This window comes from Schistocerca serialis, chromosome 7, assembly GCF_023864345.2.
Source record: "Schistocerca serialis cubense isolate TAMUIC-IGC-003099 chromosome 7, iqSchSeri2.2, whole genome shotgun sequence".
Classification (NCBI taxonomy): Eukaryota; Metazoa; Arthropoda; class Insecta; order Orthoptera; family Acrididae; genus Schistocerca; species Schistocerca serialis.
Genome location: NC_064644.1, coordinates 108,101,939 through 108,122,102, shown reverse-complemented (window position 1 = coordinate 108,122,102; position 20,164 = coordinate 108,101,939). Strand labels below are relative to the sequence as shown.

At 40.7% G+C, this 20,164-nt stretch overlaps 1 protein-coding gene across 3 annotated transcripts in view; it reads left to right on the top strand.

Moving 5' to 3' along the window:
• Positions 1–20,164, top strand: part of LOC126412134 (conserved oligomeric Golgi complex subunit 1) — a 129,558-nt gene that overhangs the window by 90,077 nt on the left and 19,317 nt on the right. For 2 of the 3 annotated variants that reach the window (XM_050081580.1, XM_050081582.1), the window contains exon 15: positions 3,353–3,616. In XM_050081580.1, the coding sequence (XP_049937537.1) occupies positions 3,353–3,616 (264 nt within the window). Of the gene's footprint in view, positions 1–3,352; positions 3,617–9,430; positions 9,471–20,164 lie in introns of all 3 variants that reach the window. The other variant, XM_050081581.1, reaches the window with a different exon arrangement.

The window sequence follows — 20,164 nt, the reverse complement described above, 5'->3', positions numbered from 1 at the left end:
AGTGCCCTCTCAATTTGTCTGTCCGTGTATCCACTCTTGGAGAAAACTGTTTTGAGACGTTCTATCTCTATAGGTAGATTCTCTTGGTCTGACAGGGCACGTGCTCTGTGCACCAAAGTCTTCAGAACCCCATTCTTCTGTGCAGGGTGGTGACAGCTGCTGGCCTGCAGATATAAATCAGTGTGTGTTGGTTTTCGGTACACACTGTGGCCAATTGATCCATCTGCTTTCCTCTGGTCTAGTACATCCAGAAATGGCAGCTGGCCATTCTTCTCCAGTTCCATGGTGAACTTGATATTACGGTGGCATGAGTTAAGATGTTCAAGAAACTCATTGAGCCTGTCCATCCCATGTGGCCAGATCACGAAGGTGTCATCCACATACCTAAAGAAGCATGTGGGTTTAAATGTGGCTGTCTCCAATGCCCTCTCCTCAAAACTCTCCATAAACATGTTGGCAACCACAGGGGACAGTGGGCTGCCCATAGCTACACCTTCGGTTTGCTCGTAATATTGGTTTCTGTACAGGAAATACGTGGATGTCAGTGTATGACTGAACAGGTCCAACAGAGCACCGTCAAATTTCTCTGCAATCAGTTCTAGTGAGTCCTTCAGTGGGACCCTGGTGAACAGCGTTACCACATCAAAACTAACCATGATGTCCGGGGGACTGCTGGGGAGTGTCAAAGACAACCTGGGGTTACGAAAACCAGGGATTTACAATATACCTTGTCAATGTGGCATGTCCTACATTGGCCAGACAACAAGAACTGTGGAGATCAGGTGCAAAGAACATCAGAGGCACACTAGATTAAGACAGGTGACTAAGTCAGCCATTGCTGAACACTGTCTAGAACTAGATCATGCCATGAAGTATGAGGATACCAAGATTCTAGCACAAACACCCAGATTTTGGGACAGTGTTATAAGAGAGTCGATAGAAATTAAAATGGCTGACGATCTTATGAACCGTGACACAGGGTACAGAGCCTGGGATCCGGCTCTGGAATTGTTAAAGGAGCAACGGGGCCAGCTGCAACACTACACAAACAGAAGAACCAGAGACATGGAGATGGAAAACGAGCCCCTGACGGACTGCCAGGCACACCAGACCGAAGATGGAACACCCAGAAGTGGGACTGGTGGGCGCGGACCGCAGAGGGAACATCCAGAGCCACAGCGGACGAAAAACGGAGCGGCAACGCTCCAACAGGTCGTGGTGAGCGGGCGCGGACCGCATGGGGGACGCTTGGTACCCCAGACCGTAGATGAAACCCCCAGGAGCGGGTTTGGTGGGCGCGGACCGCAGAGGGAACATCCAGAGCCGCAGCGGACGGAAAACGGAGCAGCAACGCTCCAGCAGGTCGCAGGGAATGGGCGCGGACCACAGAGGAAGCGCCTGCAGCCGTTGGTGGAGGGGGAAGGCCATAGCCATAAATACTGGACCAGGTCCACTCGAGGAGCAGTCTCAGGTCACACCTGATGAAGGTTACGAGCTACGTGACCGAAATATTGTGCAAGTACGACGCTGATATCCGGCAGAACACCCGACAACCCAAGATGTCATTAGATCGCTGGGAAAGCCTGAAGAGTTAAAATTCATAATAATTGAAACAAAACAGTCAAGAGATCTTACCTGAGATTCACTTTTCTGACAGAGCAGTGATAAAAATTAAGACATTGAAAAGCATTGGCCACCAAATTAATTAATTCTTCTCAGCTATGGATGAAAAACAGCTCCTACAATCAACTGGCAGATTGAGCTAGGTAGTACAGAGGTAAGGCTGTGAATTGTATGTAGAGGACTGTGGTTTAAATCTGCACCTTGCCATCCATATTTAGGTTTTTCAAGGGTTCCCTAAACTGCTTCAGGTAAATTGGATGGTTCCTTTGAAAAGAACATAGTATTCTTTTCCACTTTGAATTTGTGCTCTGTCTCAATGATTTGCAATCTATCCTAATGCACAACAAGTTTTCTGTAAGACATATAATACATGAGGCTTATTCGGAAAGTAAGGTCTGAATCACCAAGCTAATCGAATGTTGCACAAACATTGAATTGTGTGCGTGCACCAACTCTCAGCATACTTTACTCATCAAACACCACCATTAGCACTGGTATTGTTGCATTGTCAGACCAAAACGTCAAAACAATTGACCAGCATACTGACTGTGAAATACAGTCAGTGATTTGGTTTTTGACAGCAAGGGATGTTGCAGCAGTGGAAATTCATCGACAGATAAGTGAGGTGTGTGGCCCCTATGCGATGAGTGACAGCCAAGTGCTTAAGTGGGTGGGAGCTTTCAAGGACAGATGGGAAAATGTCCATGATGAACTGTGATCAGGCCAGTCATCAGTGATCTCAGAATATTTGACCAAAGCCATGGACAAAAAGATTTGTGAAGTCCAGCAATTCACAATTTCAACTTAAGTGCTCAAATTTCTGGATGTGGGTAGAACTACAGTGCACAAAATTGTCTCTCAAAAGTTTCAGTTTTCCAAATTGTGCACTTGTTGGTTTCCCAAGCTGCTTACTGAGAAATGCAAAGTGGAAAGAATGACTTGTGCTCTTGACTTTTTGGACCAGTATTGTAAGGATTACTTTTTAGGGAACATTGTCACAGGGGACAAGGCAGGAGTTTCTCACATGACCCTAGAGTCTAGACATCAGTCAATGGAATGGTATCATATGTCATCACCAGTCAAAGTCAAGGCCAAGCAGATCGAATTTATGCAGCAAGGAACAGCAGTAAATGCAGCCGCTTACTGTGCTACCCTGAAGAAACTTCAATGTACCATACAGAATAAGCAATGCGGCCATTGGACATCTGGAGTTTTGTTTCTGCATGACAGCACCAGACCCCATTCTCCCATTCACACCCAAAATCTGATCATATCTTTTGCAAGGGAGCAGATTGTTCACCTACCGTACAGTTCATACTTGATGCCAAGAGATTTTCACTTGGTTAAATACCTAAAGGAGTTTCTTGGCAGCAAGCATTTTGTGTTGGATGGTGAAGTGAAAGAAGCAGTTAAAGACTGGACATTGTCACAGGCAGCAGGCATCTGTGAATTATGGATACAAAAGCTTGTAGAACATTATGACAAATGTTTAAACAAATATGGAGACTATGTTGAAAAATAAACATGTAAGGAATTAAATAATTTTTTTTTTAAATCTGTAAAGGTTTAGGTTTTGTAAGAAATTGGATCTTACATTCCAAATAACCCTTGCATGACATTATTTTATAGTTATATTTATTATTTATAGCTGTGATAGTACCCCAAAAATTTGTTTTATAATATTTGGTGCCACAGAGAGTAATAATTGACAATTTTACATCACATCAAGGGCCTACTGGGAATTCTCGTGGCTTGGCCTGAGAAGTTATGCCACACGGCACCGGTCAGAGGTCAGGGAAGTGGTGGCAGCTCTGCATCCGGACAGACTGGTGGCATAGATGATCCAAGCGTGCTTCCCCTGGGTCCCACAGCCCAGTGGTTCCCTCTGCTGCCAGTCACGGGCCCAGCATCTGGGTCACGCCTCAGCACAACTGGAGCTGCACCAGTCGTTGCTGCTGGTGCCGCCACTGTCCAGCAGGCTGACAAGTCTCAGGTGAGAATGGAGCCCTTCATCAGCTGTTGCTCAGTAGGCTGAATTTTTGTATTTCATGTAATCCAGTAAAACTTCTGTATGAAAGATACAAGGTTATATGAGGGCAGTTCAGTTGGTACCCATGTTAGGAATAAAGACACCTCCCTCCCCTCCCCCGCCCCAAAGAAAATAAATAATTTTTCAGCATAGTCCCCTTTTAGGGGTATACACATCTCGGCCATTTTTTAATCCCTCCATCAAATAATAATTTGTCAAGCTGTCTAAGATTTGCCTCTGTCTTGAAAATTAGCTGCTCATCTGAGCAGGTGAAAAAACAAAAAAGGGGAGAGAGAGAGAGAGAGAGAGAGAGAGAGAGAGAGAGAGAGAGGACCTGTGAGCTATGTCTTTGTGTATGGCAATGGGAATAAATCTCATGGACCTGTGGCAGGGGAATATGGAGTTTGTGACAACAGTTTATGCAGTTTTGCACAGATAGTTCCAGATGAATGTGCTAGTGCATTGTTTGGGTGAACTTCTTTGCCAAATGGGACTGTTTCCTTGAATTTCTTGTCAAAGCTGACCTATAGTCCATTGTAGTAATGTGAAGAGATAATTTTTCTACTTTTTAAAAGTCTATATTTACGATGCCCTTCATATTCCAAAAAATCATTGTCATAATTTTTCCAGCCGATGGAACCACATTTGCTCTCTTCAGAGCAGATTCATGTGCAGTAACCCATTATTTTGATTTGTGCTTCATTTTCAGAATATGATGACGAATCCAGGTCTTATTGATGAGTACAACTCAATGCTCAAGATTGTATCTCACTTAAATTGTTCCAAACACAACTTCCATACTGTGAGCTGCATCTGCTGTATTCAATTCCTGCCTTGTTCTTCATAACATGTCCTCTGTCACTGTTGCAATCACATCATTGATACATAGTCTTTACATAGGAATATTGTTCACTATGATAGTGTACACACAGTCCTTCATAAATCCCCACAAGATGAATTGCAGTGGGGTAATGTTGAGGGAAAGTGGTGGCCAGCTGATGGATCCCCTGCATCTAATCCAGCGATAGGGAAATTTCATTGACAGGAACTTGTGAACAGCCTTTGACCAATGTGGTGAAGCACCATCTTGTTGAAAGGTGATTTTGTGTTGCAAGTTTTGTGTCTGAGGGTATACAGACTGCTCCAACATGTCCAGATACACTGATGCACTTACTGTATTTTCTGCCAAGAAGAATGCTTGGACAGTCCTTTCGTGCATTAGCTCATACCAGACATTCAGTTTATGTCTACCACGAACATGTTCATGATAGTGTGCGGATGTTATGATTAACTATTCCTGATATGTCAAAGGGTGCCTCATCTGAGAATAAGCATTTCTTCAGGAAGCTGGCATTCATGTCAGTACACAGCAGCACATCTGTAGCTCATTGCTGTTGGCATGCTTTGTCGTACAGCATTAGATATTACAGAATTTGCATTTTGTAAGCATACAAATGAAGATGCTGGTTTACTGCACAATGCAGTGTTGCTCAGAGTACTTTAAGTTTCCTAGATGCTTGCTGAATTAACTTAATGTGGGCTTCCGAGAAATGCATGTCTGATGTCCTCCACTGTCTCTTCCAAAATATAAAACTGCCAAAAACTTATGATGCCATTCTTTAATTTTTTCACATCAATAGAACCTGCAGTAATTTCTTTGCACAGTAATAGTTGATTATGTTTGTGCAAACCACAATACTGCTTGCTGCTCTACAGAGTAGCCACTTTCACTTCATGCAATCATACTGCACTCTGACAACAATAGTTGGAACATATGATGGCTTATAAATTGTTTGATATGCTGTAGCACATGGTACAATTTCATTGTCATATCTACTGTTGTTTTTTTTCCGTGGCCTTTGAAATATGGGAATTTTGAAGGACGACGACTCTGTAAGGTTGAATTCTTTGGGAAACAGTTTTCCTACTGAACTCAGTAACTGGAGACATTTCCTTGATACTACTTTATTGTCAGCCATTGAGAAAAGCCATTCTATCTGGTCTTCCTTCTTCCAATTGAAGATACTGTACTAACTGATTAGTTCCAGAAAATGATACAAGGAGTTTGGGTCCTTTACTGCAGTACATGTATCACCTGATCCGAAGCAGGCTGTGCATTGTCTTCCTGAACCATCATATAGCAAAATGTAATTTATCCTTCTGTAACTACCATTCATCACTGGTTTTATTATTATTTATACAGATATCTTCTGCTTTATTTATTGGCTGTAGACAGTTTCTGAACTTAGCAGTCAGGTGGTGCAGTTTTTCTCCTTTTTTTTCTTTTCTTTTTTTTCTTTTCTTTTTGTTTTCCTGTCCCTGTATCACTCAGTATGCTTTCTGGTTAAAATAAATTTTCTATTTTTTCTGTTTCTTCATGCTGTCTTTGCTCACTTTTAACAATTTCAGTATCATTTTCAACTGACTTTTGTTTCTTTTTCTGTGTAAAAATTAATTCCAGTATTCAGTGTTCTCTTTGCACATTTTTTGTCTTAATTTAAACAGTTATTTCTACTTTATTTTCAAAACACAAACAAGCCCCGGAAAGAATGAATATAAGGAAACAGAGAAGGCTTTGGAAGTGGGCTAAGAATTGGATCTTTGCACCTACATACTTGGAGAAGGAAAACAGAAGAAGTTACAGATTTGCTGGAAGAAGAAAACTGGTCGTCATAGGATTGGGGGACACAATGTGGAGAGGACAAGGAACAAAAGAGCTGATGAGAGGATTCCAGCCATACTGGAATGAAAATGAGCTAGAATGAAGAACGGAATTGGGATTGTCTTCTATAATGGTCTTGAAGAGGATGTGAAAGAAATAAATGACAGGATAATGAAGTTAACATATCAGTCAAGAAATGCCTTTTGAGATAATGCAGGTACATGGTCCACAAGTAGGTTTTTAGATACAGGAAAAGGTATACTTGGAGGAGGATATTGGGATACGTATGGTCAGAATACAGTAATGTAGGTAACCCCAATGTTCCTGCCGGCAGAGGGAAAAAGAGAAAAGGAAAGGATATGAAGAGATATTGGGAAAGGGACAATGGGGTAACAGAAAGGAAGAAAGAAGGGAGGAAGCTATGAGATCTCTGCAAGAAAAATGTGTTGATGATTTGAAATTTTTGGGATAAGCAGTAAGAAAGTCTTAAAGTATTATGGTACAGCTGTGATTAGATATGGACGTCTGCTATGGACTGTACCATCTTTGACAAGGAATAAAAACGCATGTCACTGGCTTAAAGGTAATGCACTAAGTTTCATCAGATTATGGCCACCACCTGCCACTGATTAGTCAAAGAGCCATGATTGAAAAAAAAGAACACAAAGACAAGAGAGAGAGAAAAAAATGGAAACTGAAAGAGGTGGAAATCAGAGAAAAGTAACATGTAAGGGAACAAGGCACTTTTAAGTGAAGTCATAATAGTAGAAGAGGAATGGTAGAAGTTTAAAACAACGCTTGTTGAAACTGCAGTGTCTGTTTCTGGAAGAACAAGCAACGTTATAAGGTGAGAAAAAAAACTTTATAGAGTGAGAGTCAAAAAATCTGTGCAGGACAAGAAGAGAACATTTGAGGTATGTTTCGGCAAATGACCCAAGATGCAGTGGGTGAAGATAGTATCAGAAGAGATAAGAAATGGTTCAACTTATGGACAGAGGTGAAATGAACAGAAAATGACAGTATGAGATGACGAGGGTAAAGAGGAAAGGCATGAGTAACCCCACTAAGCTAGATGCAAATGGAAAAGATAAATAATAAAAGAAGTAAAAGTAATGTGGAAAGAGCACTTAGAAGTCTTTTACATCCACGTTGGGAAAGCTGAGGAGGAGAGCCACTTTGAAGAGGTAGATAGCAACCTAGGGAAACGATTTGATCCTGACAGAAGTTGAATCAGTAATGGGAACTATGGAAGAGGTGTAGATTGAGTGTCAGTTGAAATGGTATGAACAGCTTATATTATAAAGTGGCAGTGGCTATACCATACTGTGAGAGCTGTTTTGATCAAGAAGACAACTTCAGAAGACTTTAAGAAAGTAAACAAGAGAACTGAAAAATTATGGAGGAGTGACACTAGTTTGCCATTCTGCAAAAATATTTGAGGAAAGAGAATAAGGAACAAAGGTGAGATAAAATTGAAGCATGCTTCAGGCTGGGAGGTGAACTGCAGACTTCATGCATGTGATGAGGCAGCTGCAGGAAAGACATTGAGCATAGACAACTTTTACTGACAGCCTTCTTGGATCTTGAGAATGTGTACAACAATGTGTGCTGCAGTAGGGTACTGGTAGTGCTGGATAACATAGGCAGGCAAAAATATGAAATCGGCAGGCTGAAATAAATGTGGCACAGAAGTAAAAGCTAATTTAAAATAGGAGATAAGGCAATAGATAAAGAAGAGAAGGGGCTTAAAATGAGAAACTGCACTTCCTCTCTAACTTTTGTGCTTGTTGTGAATGACATGGTGCACAAGATACTGACTTCCAGTGATGCCTTAGTGCTCTGGGGATTAAGGAAGATAAATTTCAGCAACAATAATTGCATGGGCAGAGATGGTTGGATTAGATGGTATGAAATTTAATGCGAAGAAGAATGAGTTCATGATGTGAACAGACAAAGGGAGAGGACTACCCCAGGATGAACTTGCAAAGGAACAACTTTAAAAAGTTGACACATTCAACAAAACAAAATGAAATGAAGAAGTCAATGAGAAATGGAGGCAACCAGTAACATTTCCGAGAAATGTCAGACTTATTATGCGATAAAGTTATCACACAGATGACCAAGTGAATAATGTGTTGATTCTAATATTTGATTATCCTGACTTACACTTCCGAAAAATGCACAATGAAGAAAAGAAATTTAAGCAAGATAGAAGCACAGGAAGTGAAATTTCACAGAAGCTGGGGGGAAGTAAAAAGATGGACAAATTAATAGATGAGGGAGATGGTAAAGGAAGTTACCTTATAGGAGTGGATATAAGATCAGCTTTGTGGTAAATGAATTAAGGCTTCAAGGCAAGAGACCAAGAAGACGACCTAGGGATGGTTGGCTATAAAGAGTGTAGCAGAACATTCAAGAAAAGAAGAAAAATGAAACAGAGTGATGCCAGCATAATGGTGGAAAGAGAGAGGAAAATGGAAAAACTTATGTGCAAAACTGGCTGACTCGTGGCTGGAAACTGTTACTTATAATGATGAGTCCTATTTTATAGTTCCACAGTCTGCTACCTCTGGGATGCTTTACATTTCCTGCTTTCTGCTTATATAGTTTCCAAATAATGATATGATTGGCTCTTGTTTTTGTGTATCTTTTCACTTAAAAGTAATTTATTGTCCTCCCAGACTCTATATTTTGACCGAGCGAGGTGGCGCAGTGGTTAGCACACTGGACTCGCATTCGGGAGGACAACGGTTCAATCCCGTCTCCGGGCATCCTGATTTAGGTTTTCAGTGATTTCCCTAAATCGTTTCAGGCAAATGCCGGGATGGTTCCTTTGAAAGGGCACGGCCGATTTCCTTCCCAATCCTTCCCTACCCCGAGCTTGCGCTCCGTCCCTAATGACCTCGTTGTCGACGGGACGTTAAACACTAACTACCACCACCACCATCTATATTTTGAAGGACCAGTTATTAATTCAAAGATTTCTATGTGCTTTAGCGTGCTTTATGCCATGTAATGATCTGATCTTGTGGTGAACATGACCAAACAGTGGTTGTTTTAAAAGCTTTTATATCCTTGAAAAGCCATAATATAACAATAAATATTATTTATTTCAGTATTTTCGCCTATAAGAAGTTGACGGAGCCCCATTTATAGGTACAGTGTCAGAAATGAAGTGTCTTCTTTGTTGACCTGATTATACTAACAGCACTTGACTGTTAATTTGTGCTGTGCCAATAATTATAACGTTGAGTTTTTGCCTTGGCATTTAACCATCCTGTGTGTGTGTGTGTGTGTGTGTGTGTGTGTGTGTGTGTGTGTGTGTGTGTGTGTCCTCATATTAATAACACATTGCGTTCTTAAAGTGTTGCCAAATGGCTGATTTGGTAACACACTAATTTATTCTGTACAATAATACATTACAAATTATTTAGGGTCATTAACTAACTAAACTGGTTGACAGGGAGTGATGAATGTAAATGAAATTGCTGGATTGAAAATTAATTCACCTGTACCAACAATATGTTTGATGTTAGAAATTCATTGATTTCTTCAGCTTTCAAATTAACATGCTTTTTGTCAAACATTAACATACAGTATCAGATATCCATATTCTTCAGTGACTTGGAGATTCTGTTAAATGCAGATAATTGGAATAAACAAAATTAAATTGTAGTGCACAAAGAGGGTGCATAAGGAAAGAAGGTAGCTGTAAGAAAATAATCTTCATGGATCTTCAATTTTTGTGGTCCTGTCCTCCTCAGTTGCGCGTAATACTACGGTATATTGATAATTTTCACTTATGGACCGTCTGACAGCAACTGAATAAAACACAATTTTAGTGCCATACGCGTTTCGCCTTTATTTTCTGCAAGGCATCATCAGTGGCCTGGAATATGTACATATGTTAGCTATTTTATTTACATTTTTGTCACTGTGCCTATAGGTTATAAACAGTTCTGGTGGTTGGTATTTCCTATTAAGTAGTAATGTTTTGAACTGTACTTACAGGTTGCGTAGACAGTTTCTTACATATTACGCTCCTGTTGCGTTTTTGGTGTTGTTCTTCTTCCTATGAGCGCCAATTTGCTGTTTTTTCCGCATTCCACAGCACTATGCACTGAACGCTTGTTTTAATGCAATGTTTTGGTTTCTGTTGCCGACTGTCAAATGTTTTTGCCAAAGATCGAATATTACTGCCAAACTTATGAGTGTAACTATTGAAGTATCTGTGGTCTGTTCGTGTATGCATTTGTGTGTGTGTGTGTGTGTGTGTGTGTGTGTGTGTGTGTGTGTGTGTGTGAGTGTTTTTTGGTGTCGTATTAATTTAATTTAATTTTATTGTATTTATTTATTTATTTTTGTTTTTGTCCTGTGTATGTGTGTGTGTGTTTTGGTGTGATATATATATTTTTTTGTGATGTGTGTGTGTGTGTGTGTGTCTGTCTGTATTTTGGTGTTATACACACACACACTGTGTGTGTGTGTGTGTGTGTGTGTGTGTGTGTGTGTCTGTCTGTCTGTATTTTGGTGTTATGTGTGTGTGTATATATATTTATTTTATGTTATCATTTCCTTTATTAAGTGTAGTAGGGAGCCTGTGCTGATGTGTGTTTGTTCATTTATCACATGTTTGTTTTCTGCTATGGCTTTCTGGATGTGGAAGTTTTCTTGCATTTGTATAAGATGTTTGTCATGGTTGCTTATTCTCATGGCACTAAAATTGTGTTTTATTCAGTTGCTGTCAGACGGTCCATAAGTGAAAATTATCAATATACCGTAGTAATCTTCATGGATGTTGAGGAATAGAAAGGCTTCATACTGAAGGATGAAAGGAGGATAGAAAGTGAGGAATACAGTCATTATACAAGCAAAAGAACTTATCTGCATTATCTCTCCACATTTGTGTACCCTAGAATTTTGCAGTCACTCATTTCCTCTTTCCCATAATTTTATGGTTTATAATAGCTCATAGTGATACAAACACTTCCACTTCCCTTAGGGGGGCCTAACATATCCATACTGTGGATGTCTATCTATAAGAAGAAAACGTGAGTGACTTTGGCAGACACTGTAAGAAACAGCTTTGTCAGGGGGTTAGTGTGAATGCAGTTGCTAAGAATAAGTGGGAAGTCCACCATCGATGGTATGAACATGTACTGAGAGCAGTGCAGGAGAAAGAGACATATTATACACACTAGCTCAGTCTGTATCTATGAAGACCTTGAGGAAGACAAAAGATTTGGTGGATGGATACACTCAGTGAAGATAATGCAATCTTACAAGTAAAAGAGAGAATTGATCTTAGAATTGAATTTGATAATTATTTTTTCATTGTGTGTTAGAACACCTTTTCATTCATCTCAGCTCTCTCTCTCTCTCTCTCTCTCTCTCTCTCTCTCTCTCTCTCTCTCTCACACACACACACACACACACACACAGACACACACACACACACACACACACACACACACACACACACACACACACACACACCATGGTGTATCAGTCATTGGGAGAATTTTGTTTTTGTAATGTGCAGATGGAAACAAGTACAACTACAATGTGTGTCACATAGCGCTCAGTGTTGGTGGATCAGTTCATTTCTTGCTAGAAACAAAATATTATTTTAAGTGGAAGTTTATATCCTTATTCCCACATTTGATTGCGTGACCCCAAATTAGTCTGGTGTGATTTCAGTTTAAAAACATGTTAAACTGTTCGGGCTAGGAAGATATGGCAAAAAAAAAATGTTTACTGGGATTTTAATATCTTTTGTTATTATTGACTGATAGAGAGCAACCCATGTAGTGCTAAAACAGCCGGTTACAGTTATCACTTAAAGCTCTTCTGCACAAACATCTTGAATGTGCCTAACTTGCCCATCTCAAGTGCCAACCCTTGCCACATTGTTTGTTACCACCATGCAGCTGCACTTCAGTGTTGCTGCTGGAGTACTATTTATTTTTTGTATACTGCTGTCCCTGTAGTAGATACACTCAGTTGCAAATCTCTAAATCACTAGAAAAATCTATGGCAGTATTATCTCACTGCCTTTAGCTGTGCAGCAGTAAGCAAACAGTTTTACAGTCAGAGGGCCTCACATGATAAGATCTCCATAACTACACACCTGTCCCCAACAAAAATAGAATATTGATTAGCATGTACATTCCAGTTTCCAAATGAAGCTCAATTAGAAAACTTTTTGTCATTTATCAGTGAAAAAGTTCTGTGTGAGATTTATGCCACTGTTGAAGCTGTGAAATAGGAAAGAAAGTTATTATTCAGGAGCAAATGTTTGTGCATTGTCTTTCTGAAAGTACAGGTAACCTGTAAGTGCAGTATGTGATGAAACAGCTGCACATTATTCGAAAGTAGATTTTTGTGTCATTCACTGGTGAAAGACTATGGCTGATGTACCCATACCTTGTATGTACCCCTCACATGAGACTGCCTCCACGATCTTGTCTGAATGGTGCCCTGTTGATGAGTATACATTTTATTTTCAGTATTCTCATACCCTGCCATTGACACATACCGATGTGTACCGTGATTTTCAGTCTGGCCCTCAGGGGGCTCACAACTCCCTTGTGGGTCTGTGTAATGCAAGCACTGAGTGACAAGCTATTGTATCAGCTCTTTCCTTTCTTGTGCTGCAATATCTCAACTCCAATTTTCCTTACTTCTCATACTTTTGAGCCCATAATGAGAGTCCTTGATGTTGACACAACTATTTCTCTAGGTTGTTATATCTTTTGTTTACATCTTTCTCCTTTTACTTTTGACCATGAACTTTTTGGCCAAGTGTTTTTGGTTCCATTTTTGATTTTACTTCAATTTTCCAAAGTTTTCCTGTAGTGTGGACCAGGTGGCGAAAAACGACTTAGATATCACCAATGTACCTATAGTATAGAAGATCCTTACACACAATAACTAAACAGACATATCAATGTGTTTGAAAACCATTGTGGTAGGCCATTCCATCATAGTGATGTCATTTACCCTCTCAGTAGAGCTCCCTGAAAACAAAGGGTTGCAACTTCTACTGTCAGAGCTGTTGACTCCACATAAATGCCAAGAAATGTCATCTTCCTGAGAACCAGGACTCCTAGCAAGGGTCATCAAGCCAAGATCACCTTTTCTGCGGCTGGATGGTGTCTGTGGCGAGAGTACTTAATCAGATCAGATGTCATCAGGGCAGATGTTTCACAGATGAAGCAAATCAAATTAAACCAAAACAATAACTGTAATGACTTGTCACTCAGTGGATAGAGAGAAACTCTTTAACGAAGAAACTTACAGCCCCATTGCATTTCGATCTCTGGCCTCATCGAGGGATGAGTGACAAGCACAAGCACAGAGAAGAGGAACTCACAAATTCTGTCAATACCTGATACATTCTTGAACTAATGGAGACTCATTTACAACCATAATCTTTGTGAAATATAGTGAGGATAAGTTCGGTAGCTGTATTGGGGGAAAAAGTGATAAATGGATCCGTCCTTATCAAAACATAACTGCTATGCAGGCACAAGCACTCCTGAAATGTAACAAACTGGGAGACGTTCCTGTCACTGTCAGTCCGCATAAAAATCTCAATTTGACCCACGAATATGACCGAGTGACGTGGCACAGTGGTTAGAACACCAGACTCTCATTTGGGAGGATGCCACTTCAAACCAGCGGCTGATTTAGGTTTTCCAGGATTTCCCTAAATCACTTCAGGCAAATGTCGGGATGGTTCCTTTGAAAGACCTTGGCGAACTTCATTCCCCATCCTTCCTTAATCTGGTGGGACCGATGACCTCGCTGTTTGATGGGACCGATGACCTCGCTGTTTGGTCCACTACCCCAAATCAACCAAGCAACCAAGAATATGAATTAGAAATAGTGTTATTCAGCACATAGAAGAAGCACTGAGCAGCAATCAGGCATATTTAAAAGTAGACTAAGCTATCGGACACTATCTTCTGGAGTGGGTAGTGTACATAAGAGACATGTGTTGGGAAGGGGAGGAATAGCAGGGTGCGGGTGGGAGAAGATACTATAGCAGTGCCTGTGGGAGTTTACAGGGACATGGTGAGTACAGGGACGTGGACAGCAGCATTCAGCGTTTGGAGGCTGAGCTGGGGAGAAGTGAGGAGTGGGTGGGGGGTGGGGTTGAGTGGGGGGGGGGGCGGGGGGCAGGACTACACAGTCCCACTGGGGGGGGGGGGGGGGGGGGGACACAGAAGGCTTGTGTAAGGATGAAATGGGAGCAGAGAAGATTGTTGAGGCAGGTAAAGTACTGGCACTAGCAGTGGTTGAGGCCAGGGTTTGATGGCAACCAAGGGATGTTGCAGGGAGAGTTCCCACTTGTGCAGTTCAGAAAGGCTGGCGTTGGTGGGAAGAATACAGTGGCACAGGCTGTAAAGCAGCGATTACAAGTTCCCACCCCACACCTTACTTGTACCCTCTCTACCACCTTCAACTGAAATCCTTTACTCACTTCAGCTGGGCCTCTCCACACAGAGACAGCCGTGACAGTTGTGTGTGTGTGTGTGTGTGTGTGTGTGTGTGTGTGTGTGTGTGTGTGTGTGTTTTTAAAACTCTGAAGGTGGTCTGTGTCCAACAACTAAGTCGTATTTTAAATATGCTTATCTGCCGTTAAGTGTCTCCTCTATATGGTATCAATCTATCCTAATTCTTAATGTTGTTATTGGCTCCCAAATTTTGCATTGTTCAGTGTGACCCAGTATTTTACCCCACCAAGACTTGAAACAGCAGACCAATGATGGATGGCAATCCAACGTAACAATATGAGGATTTCATCTGCCAAATCCAGAAAGGCCCCAAGTACAACAGAATAAACAGGATTGTCTTTATTTTTGGTTTTGAAGGGAAAAGAATTATTTGAGATATTTATGTTATGGTCTATGAATGTGCTATTATGTACATTTCCGGTGCCTATGCTTTGGTGATATGTCTTCCTGCTGCGTCGTTGACCCTATCTGTGGAAAGGCTTTGCAGGATAACTGACTGTGTACAATTTCCTGTATGTGTCAGTTACCCACGCCAGCATCCTCCATATTCAACAGCCTTCATTGGCCTAAAAAAATAAAAAATAAAAAAATGAGAGAGAGGGAGGAGGAGGAGGAGAAAAGGAGATCCAAGAATATAAAATGCTAGACCTGTTACCTTATCTTGTGTCCACAAAGAAATATGAATGTCTTCCCATCATCAAAATGGTCTAGATTATTTCAAGCACTGTGCACAGTCTTCTACCTGATATGCCTTTTAGCCACAGCCACACAAATCACATGACTATTCATTTGAAGTAGAGGTCACTAACTACTTTAGTCTACAAACATATAACACCAAAGCTTCCATGCTGGTGCAGCTGGAAACAAATTGCCACACAAACTCTAACCTTCTTAGGTACAAAAAGAGAGAGAAATAAGTATAAGTCAGACAGAAGGAAAGGAAAAATCTAAACTAGAAGCAGATTTGACAGTTCAGACAGAATCAGATATCCCCTTACATACAGAAGACTCCACATATATGGATGTTACCCATGCCTCACAGGTAGCACAAGACCAACACCTACATCTTTCATCTTCACTGCAATGCTTCATCCTCTTTAATGTTATTACAAAGGAGTTGTAATGGATAGTCCCACCACCTGGCAGAGCTCTTCCAACTGATGGCGACCTGTCATATAGTATGCGACATAGGAATTACTTTTGTTAGAGAACCATCTCTCTAATATTAGACATCATACCTATTGCAATGATCGTGTCAGTGTAAAGAGGGTATATGTGCACTAATACATCCTAACATCTGCAGCAAACAATTGCCACTTCACAACAGACTAAGGGTAGTAGCTACCTGTTTCCATATATAAAGAAAGATAACAACATGCAGTACTTACCTGTCATTGAGAGACAAGAGCTAGCCTTGTAGCAAAATTATCCAAACCCTTAATATTAATGGGGGAGTTAAATGTTCATAATCCTTTTTGAGGTAGCAGTGTTAAGTCTGGTAGAGACAACTCTTAGAAAATCTTCTTGTGGAATTTCGATTCTGCGTCCTAAACACAGGAGCAATAACATATTTTAGCGTCGCCTGTTGTACCTTATCCTGTGTAGACTTCTCAGTATGCAGCCTGAGTGTCACCACCATGATGCAGTGGAATATCCATGAAGTCCTGCGTGACAGTGATCACTAGCCAATCGTGCAACCCCTACCAGACCAAAATGTTGACGACTCTTTAACATGCTAATACCTTAGAAAAGCTAATTGGCCAGCCTATGCCTCCAAATTGCAGATTCAAATCACCAGGAGGAAAATATCGCTGAGGTAGTGCAGGAAGCTCCTTTCACAATTATACCTTTTTCCACAGACCTTCCTACACAAAATTGTGTACTCTGGCATTCAATGAAATAACAAAGGCCATTAGAGAACGATGAAGAGCACTGCGATGCTATAAATGCCTTCCCCACATGACCAACTTGATTACATTCAAATGACTCTTAGTGAAAGTACAGCTTTTTATTAAAAAATGGAAAAAAGAATGTTGAAACAATATGTCTCCTCTATAATGGCGCACATTCCATTATCTCCCCAAGTATAGGTTAAACTTCAATGTATTTGTGGACATCAACTACACACAGGAATTTCTAATGGAGACATTATCTCTGACTCCCTGGATACTGCAGAACTTATCACAGCACAGTTTGCAGAAAAACCTGCATCTCAAAATTACCACCCTGCCTTTACAAATTATAGACATCTGTGGAGCTTAACATTATGTTCTTTCACTCCCATCATGTAGAAACCTATAGTGGTCCTTTTAATGAATGGGAACTCAGTAGAGCCTTAGCTTCATGTTGATATGTAGCCAGCTTTTGAAAAATCCACAACCAGTTGCTTCAACACATGAACAACAGCAATCATAAGTATCCTGGTGATTTTTAATCGTGTATGGTGAGAGGGAATTTTTGCCCAAAGTAGAAGGAGAGCATAGTAGTACTATGCTGAAACTGGGGAAAGATGCACATAACATAGGTAATTATTGACTAATTCATCTAAACAGTTAATTGTTAGAAATAATGCTTATAATTGATTTCATTGGTGCTTCAAATGCAAATGACTACTTTCGTAATTTCAGTGTGGCTTCTGAGAATCTTGTTCTTTGCACACTGCTGGCATATTATTACTGTATTCTTTGATTTCCAAAATGTTTATGATACTATGTGGTGAGATCACATTTTACCTTCTTTACACAAGTGGAGTTTTTGGGTTGCCTACCCATTTTTGTACAGAACTTTGCATCACCAGGATATCTTTGGGTATGAGGTGGCATGATCCTTGGTACCCAGTGATCCAAGGAATAGCATCTTACAGAAATCGGTGCTGGTTGCTGCCATTTTTGCTATTGCAGTCATTGGTATTGTAGCCACTGTGAATCCCGAGGTCTCGCCAGCATTGTAGACAGACAAATTATGTATATATTACTGCTCAGCATCTCTCCATACTGTAGAATAGCACCTTTAAAGTGCTATATACAGGCCATAAGATGGGCAAGAAGAGTGGGTACTGTTTCTCACTAATGAAATTTCCTGTTGTGCATTTTGCAGACTTTGGTCTGTACATTCGCACCCAAAACTTCACTTAGGAAACCAGCCACTAGATGTACTTGACAAATTCCACTTTTTAGAACTATTATTTGGTGGTAACCTAACATGGAAACCACACATACGAGGATTGAAGGATAACTGCATGAGGGAACTAAATGATATCTGTTTCCTCAGCAACTTTTTCATGGGAACAGACCTAATGGCTTTATTAAGGTTTTGTTGTTGTTGTGGTCTTCAGTCCTGAGACTGGTTTGATGCAGCTCTCCATGCTACTCTATCCCGTGCAAGCTTTTTCATCTCCCAGTACCTACTGCAACCTACATCCTTCTGAATCTGCCTAGTGTATTCATCTCTTGGTCTCCCTCTACGATTTTTACCCTCCACGCTGCCCTCCAGTACTAAATTGGTGATCCCTTGATGCCTCAGAACATGTCCTACCAACCGATCCCTTCTTCTGGTCAAGTTGTGCCACAAACTTCTCTTCCCCCCAATCCTGTTCAATACTTCCTCATTAGTTACGTGATCTACCCACCTTATCTTCAGCATTCTTCTGTAGCACCACATTTCGAAAGCTTCTATTCTCTTCTTGTCCAAACTAGTTATCGTCCATGTTTCACTTCCATACATGGCTACACTCCATATAAATACTTTCAGAAATGACTTCCTGACACTTAAATCTATACTCGATGTTAACAAATTTCTCCTCTTCAGAAACGCTTTCCTTGCCATTGCCAGTCTACATTTTATATCCTCTCTACTTCGACCATCATCAGTTATTTTGCTCCCCAAATAGCAAAACTCCTTTACTACTTTAAGTGTCTCATTTCCTAATCTAATTCCCTCAGCATCACCCGACTTAATTAGACTACATTCCATTATCCATTAAGGTTTTATAAAATGCTAATTTTAATTCACTTAGACACTGTATGTGTTGCTTACGGTTCAGAAAAACCATCTGTACTTGGGCAAGACTAACAGTTAGACTCAAAGAGCCCAAACAAACAAATGCGGTTAAAACACAGAAAATGTGATAAAAGAAATATGAAAGGCAAACTAAGATAAAATCACACTTACTCTCTCCCATTATCACCCACTCAATCACACTAACTCACAAAACATTGTGACAAATGGGAAGAAGTTCGAAAACTGTTAATTAAAACACAACAAAGACTACAGGAAAACTAAAATAGATTCACAGCATTATGTGGGTGGTTGATCACTTACTGAAAACACAGATGGGCCAACCACCCTGGTAACACATTAAAAATGTCACTCTAAAATTTTAGGGTGACAAGTCAAACAATTCACAAAATTTTAAAAGTCACACCACATTTTTTTTTTTTGTTATCAGCTAAAATAGACAGCAAATCTGTCAGCCAATTAGCTGCTGCCCACAGCTCTAAAAATAAAGCACAGTTTAGTAAAATGTGTCACATTGTGATCTGTATGCCACAAGCACCACGCATTGGAGAGTCCTCTCTCCTGAGCAAAATGCATGTGTCTTAGGGCTGTGGCATATACAAAGGCAAGTAAGGAGATATGCCATAACCATGTTGTTGACTTAAGTAGACACAGCTTATTGTATGTCACTTCCAGCCACTTGTCTTCCCATCTGTGCATGACTAACTCAACAGCGAGACGATGGCATACAGAGGGATGACACGCTGAACTAATTAAGGATCGTGACCCACCTCCTTGGCTGCTGCAACCACCTTTCATTCACCACAATACTCATGTGCCGTGACACCCAGCAGAAAGACCTCTTCTTTCCCAGCTGTTGTAGGAGGAGGAGTAGGGTGTCCTGGATATTCTGGACTACTTTATTTACTGTGTTGTAGAGAATGATGGCCATTCAGGGAATCGGAACAAACAAGGAATGTAGCACTCAAAGCATTTCTCATCTGCTCCAGTGCCCACAGTATCACGTATAATTTGGGATTGAAGACTGTAAAGTCTTGAGGCAGTTGGATCATGAGGGCACTCTCTAGGGAAACAGCAGATCAACCATCGGAGTCACCTGTTTAGTCCACCCATAAATTCAGCTACAGAGTTGTGGCATTCAGCTGAAATATCATAAAGTAATGTATTAGAAACATATGCAGGAGTGCAACCTCTCCTGTACTGCATAAAATCTAAAATTACTCTGGGCTTGTGCAGTAACCAGGACGGCAGGTGGTTAAAATCCTGGAGTTGGGGTTGTACATGCTCCACACGAAATTACTCCAGCACATG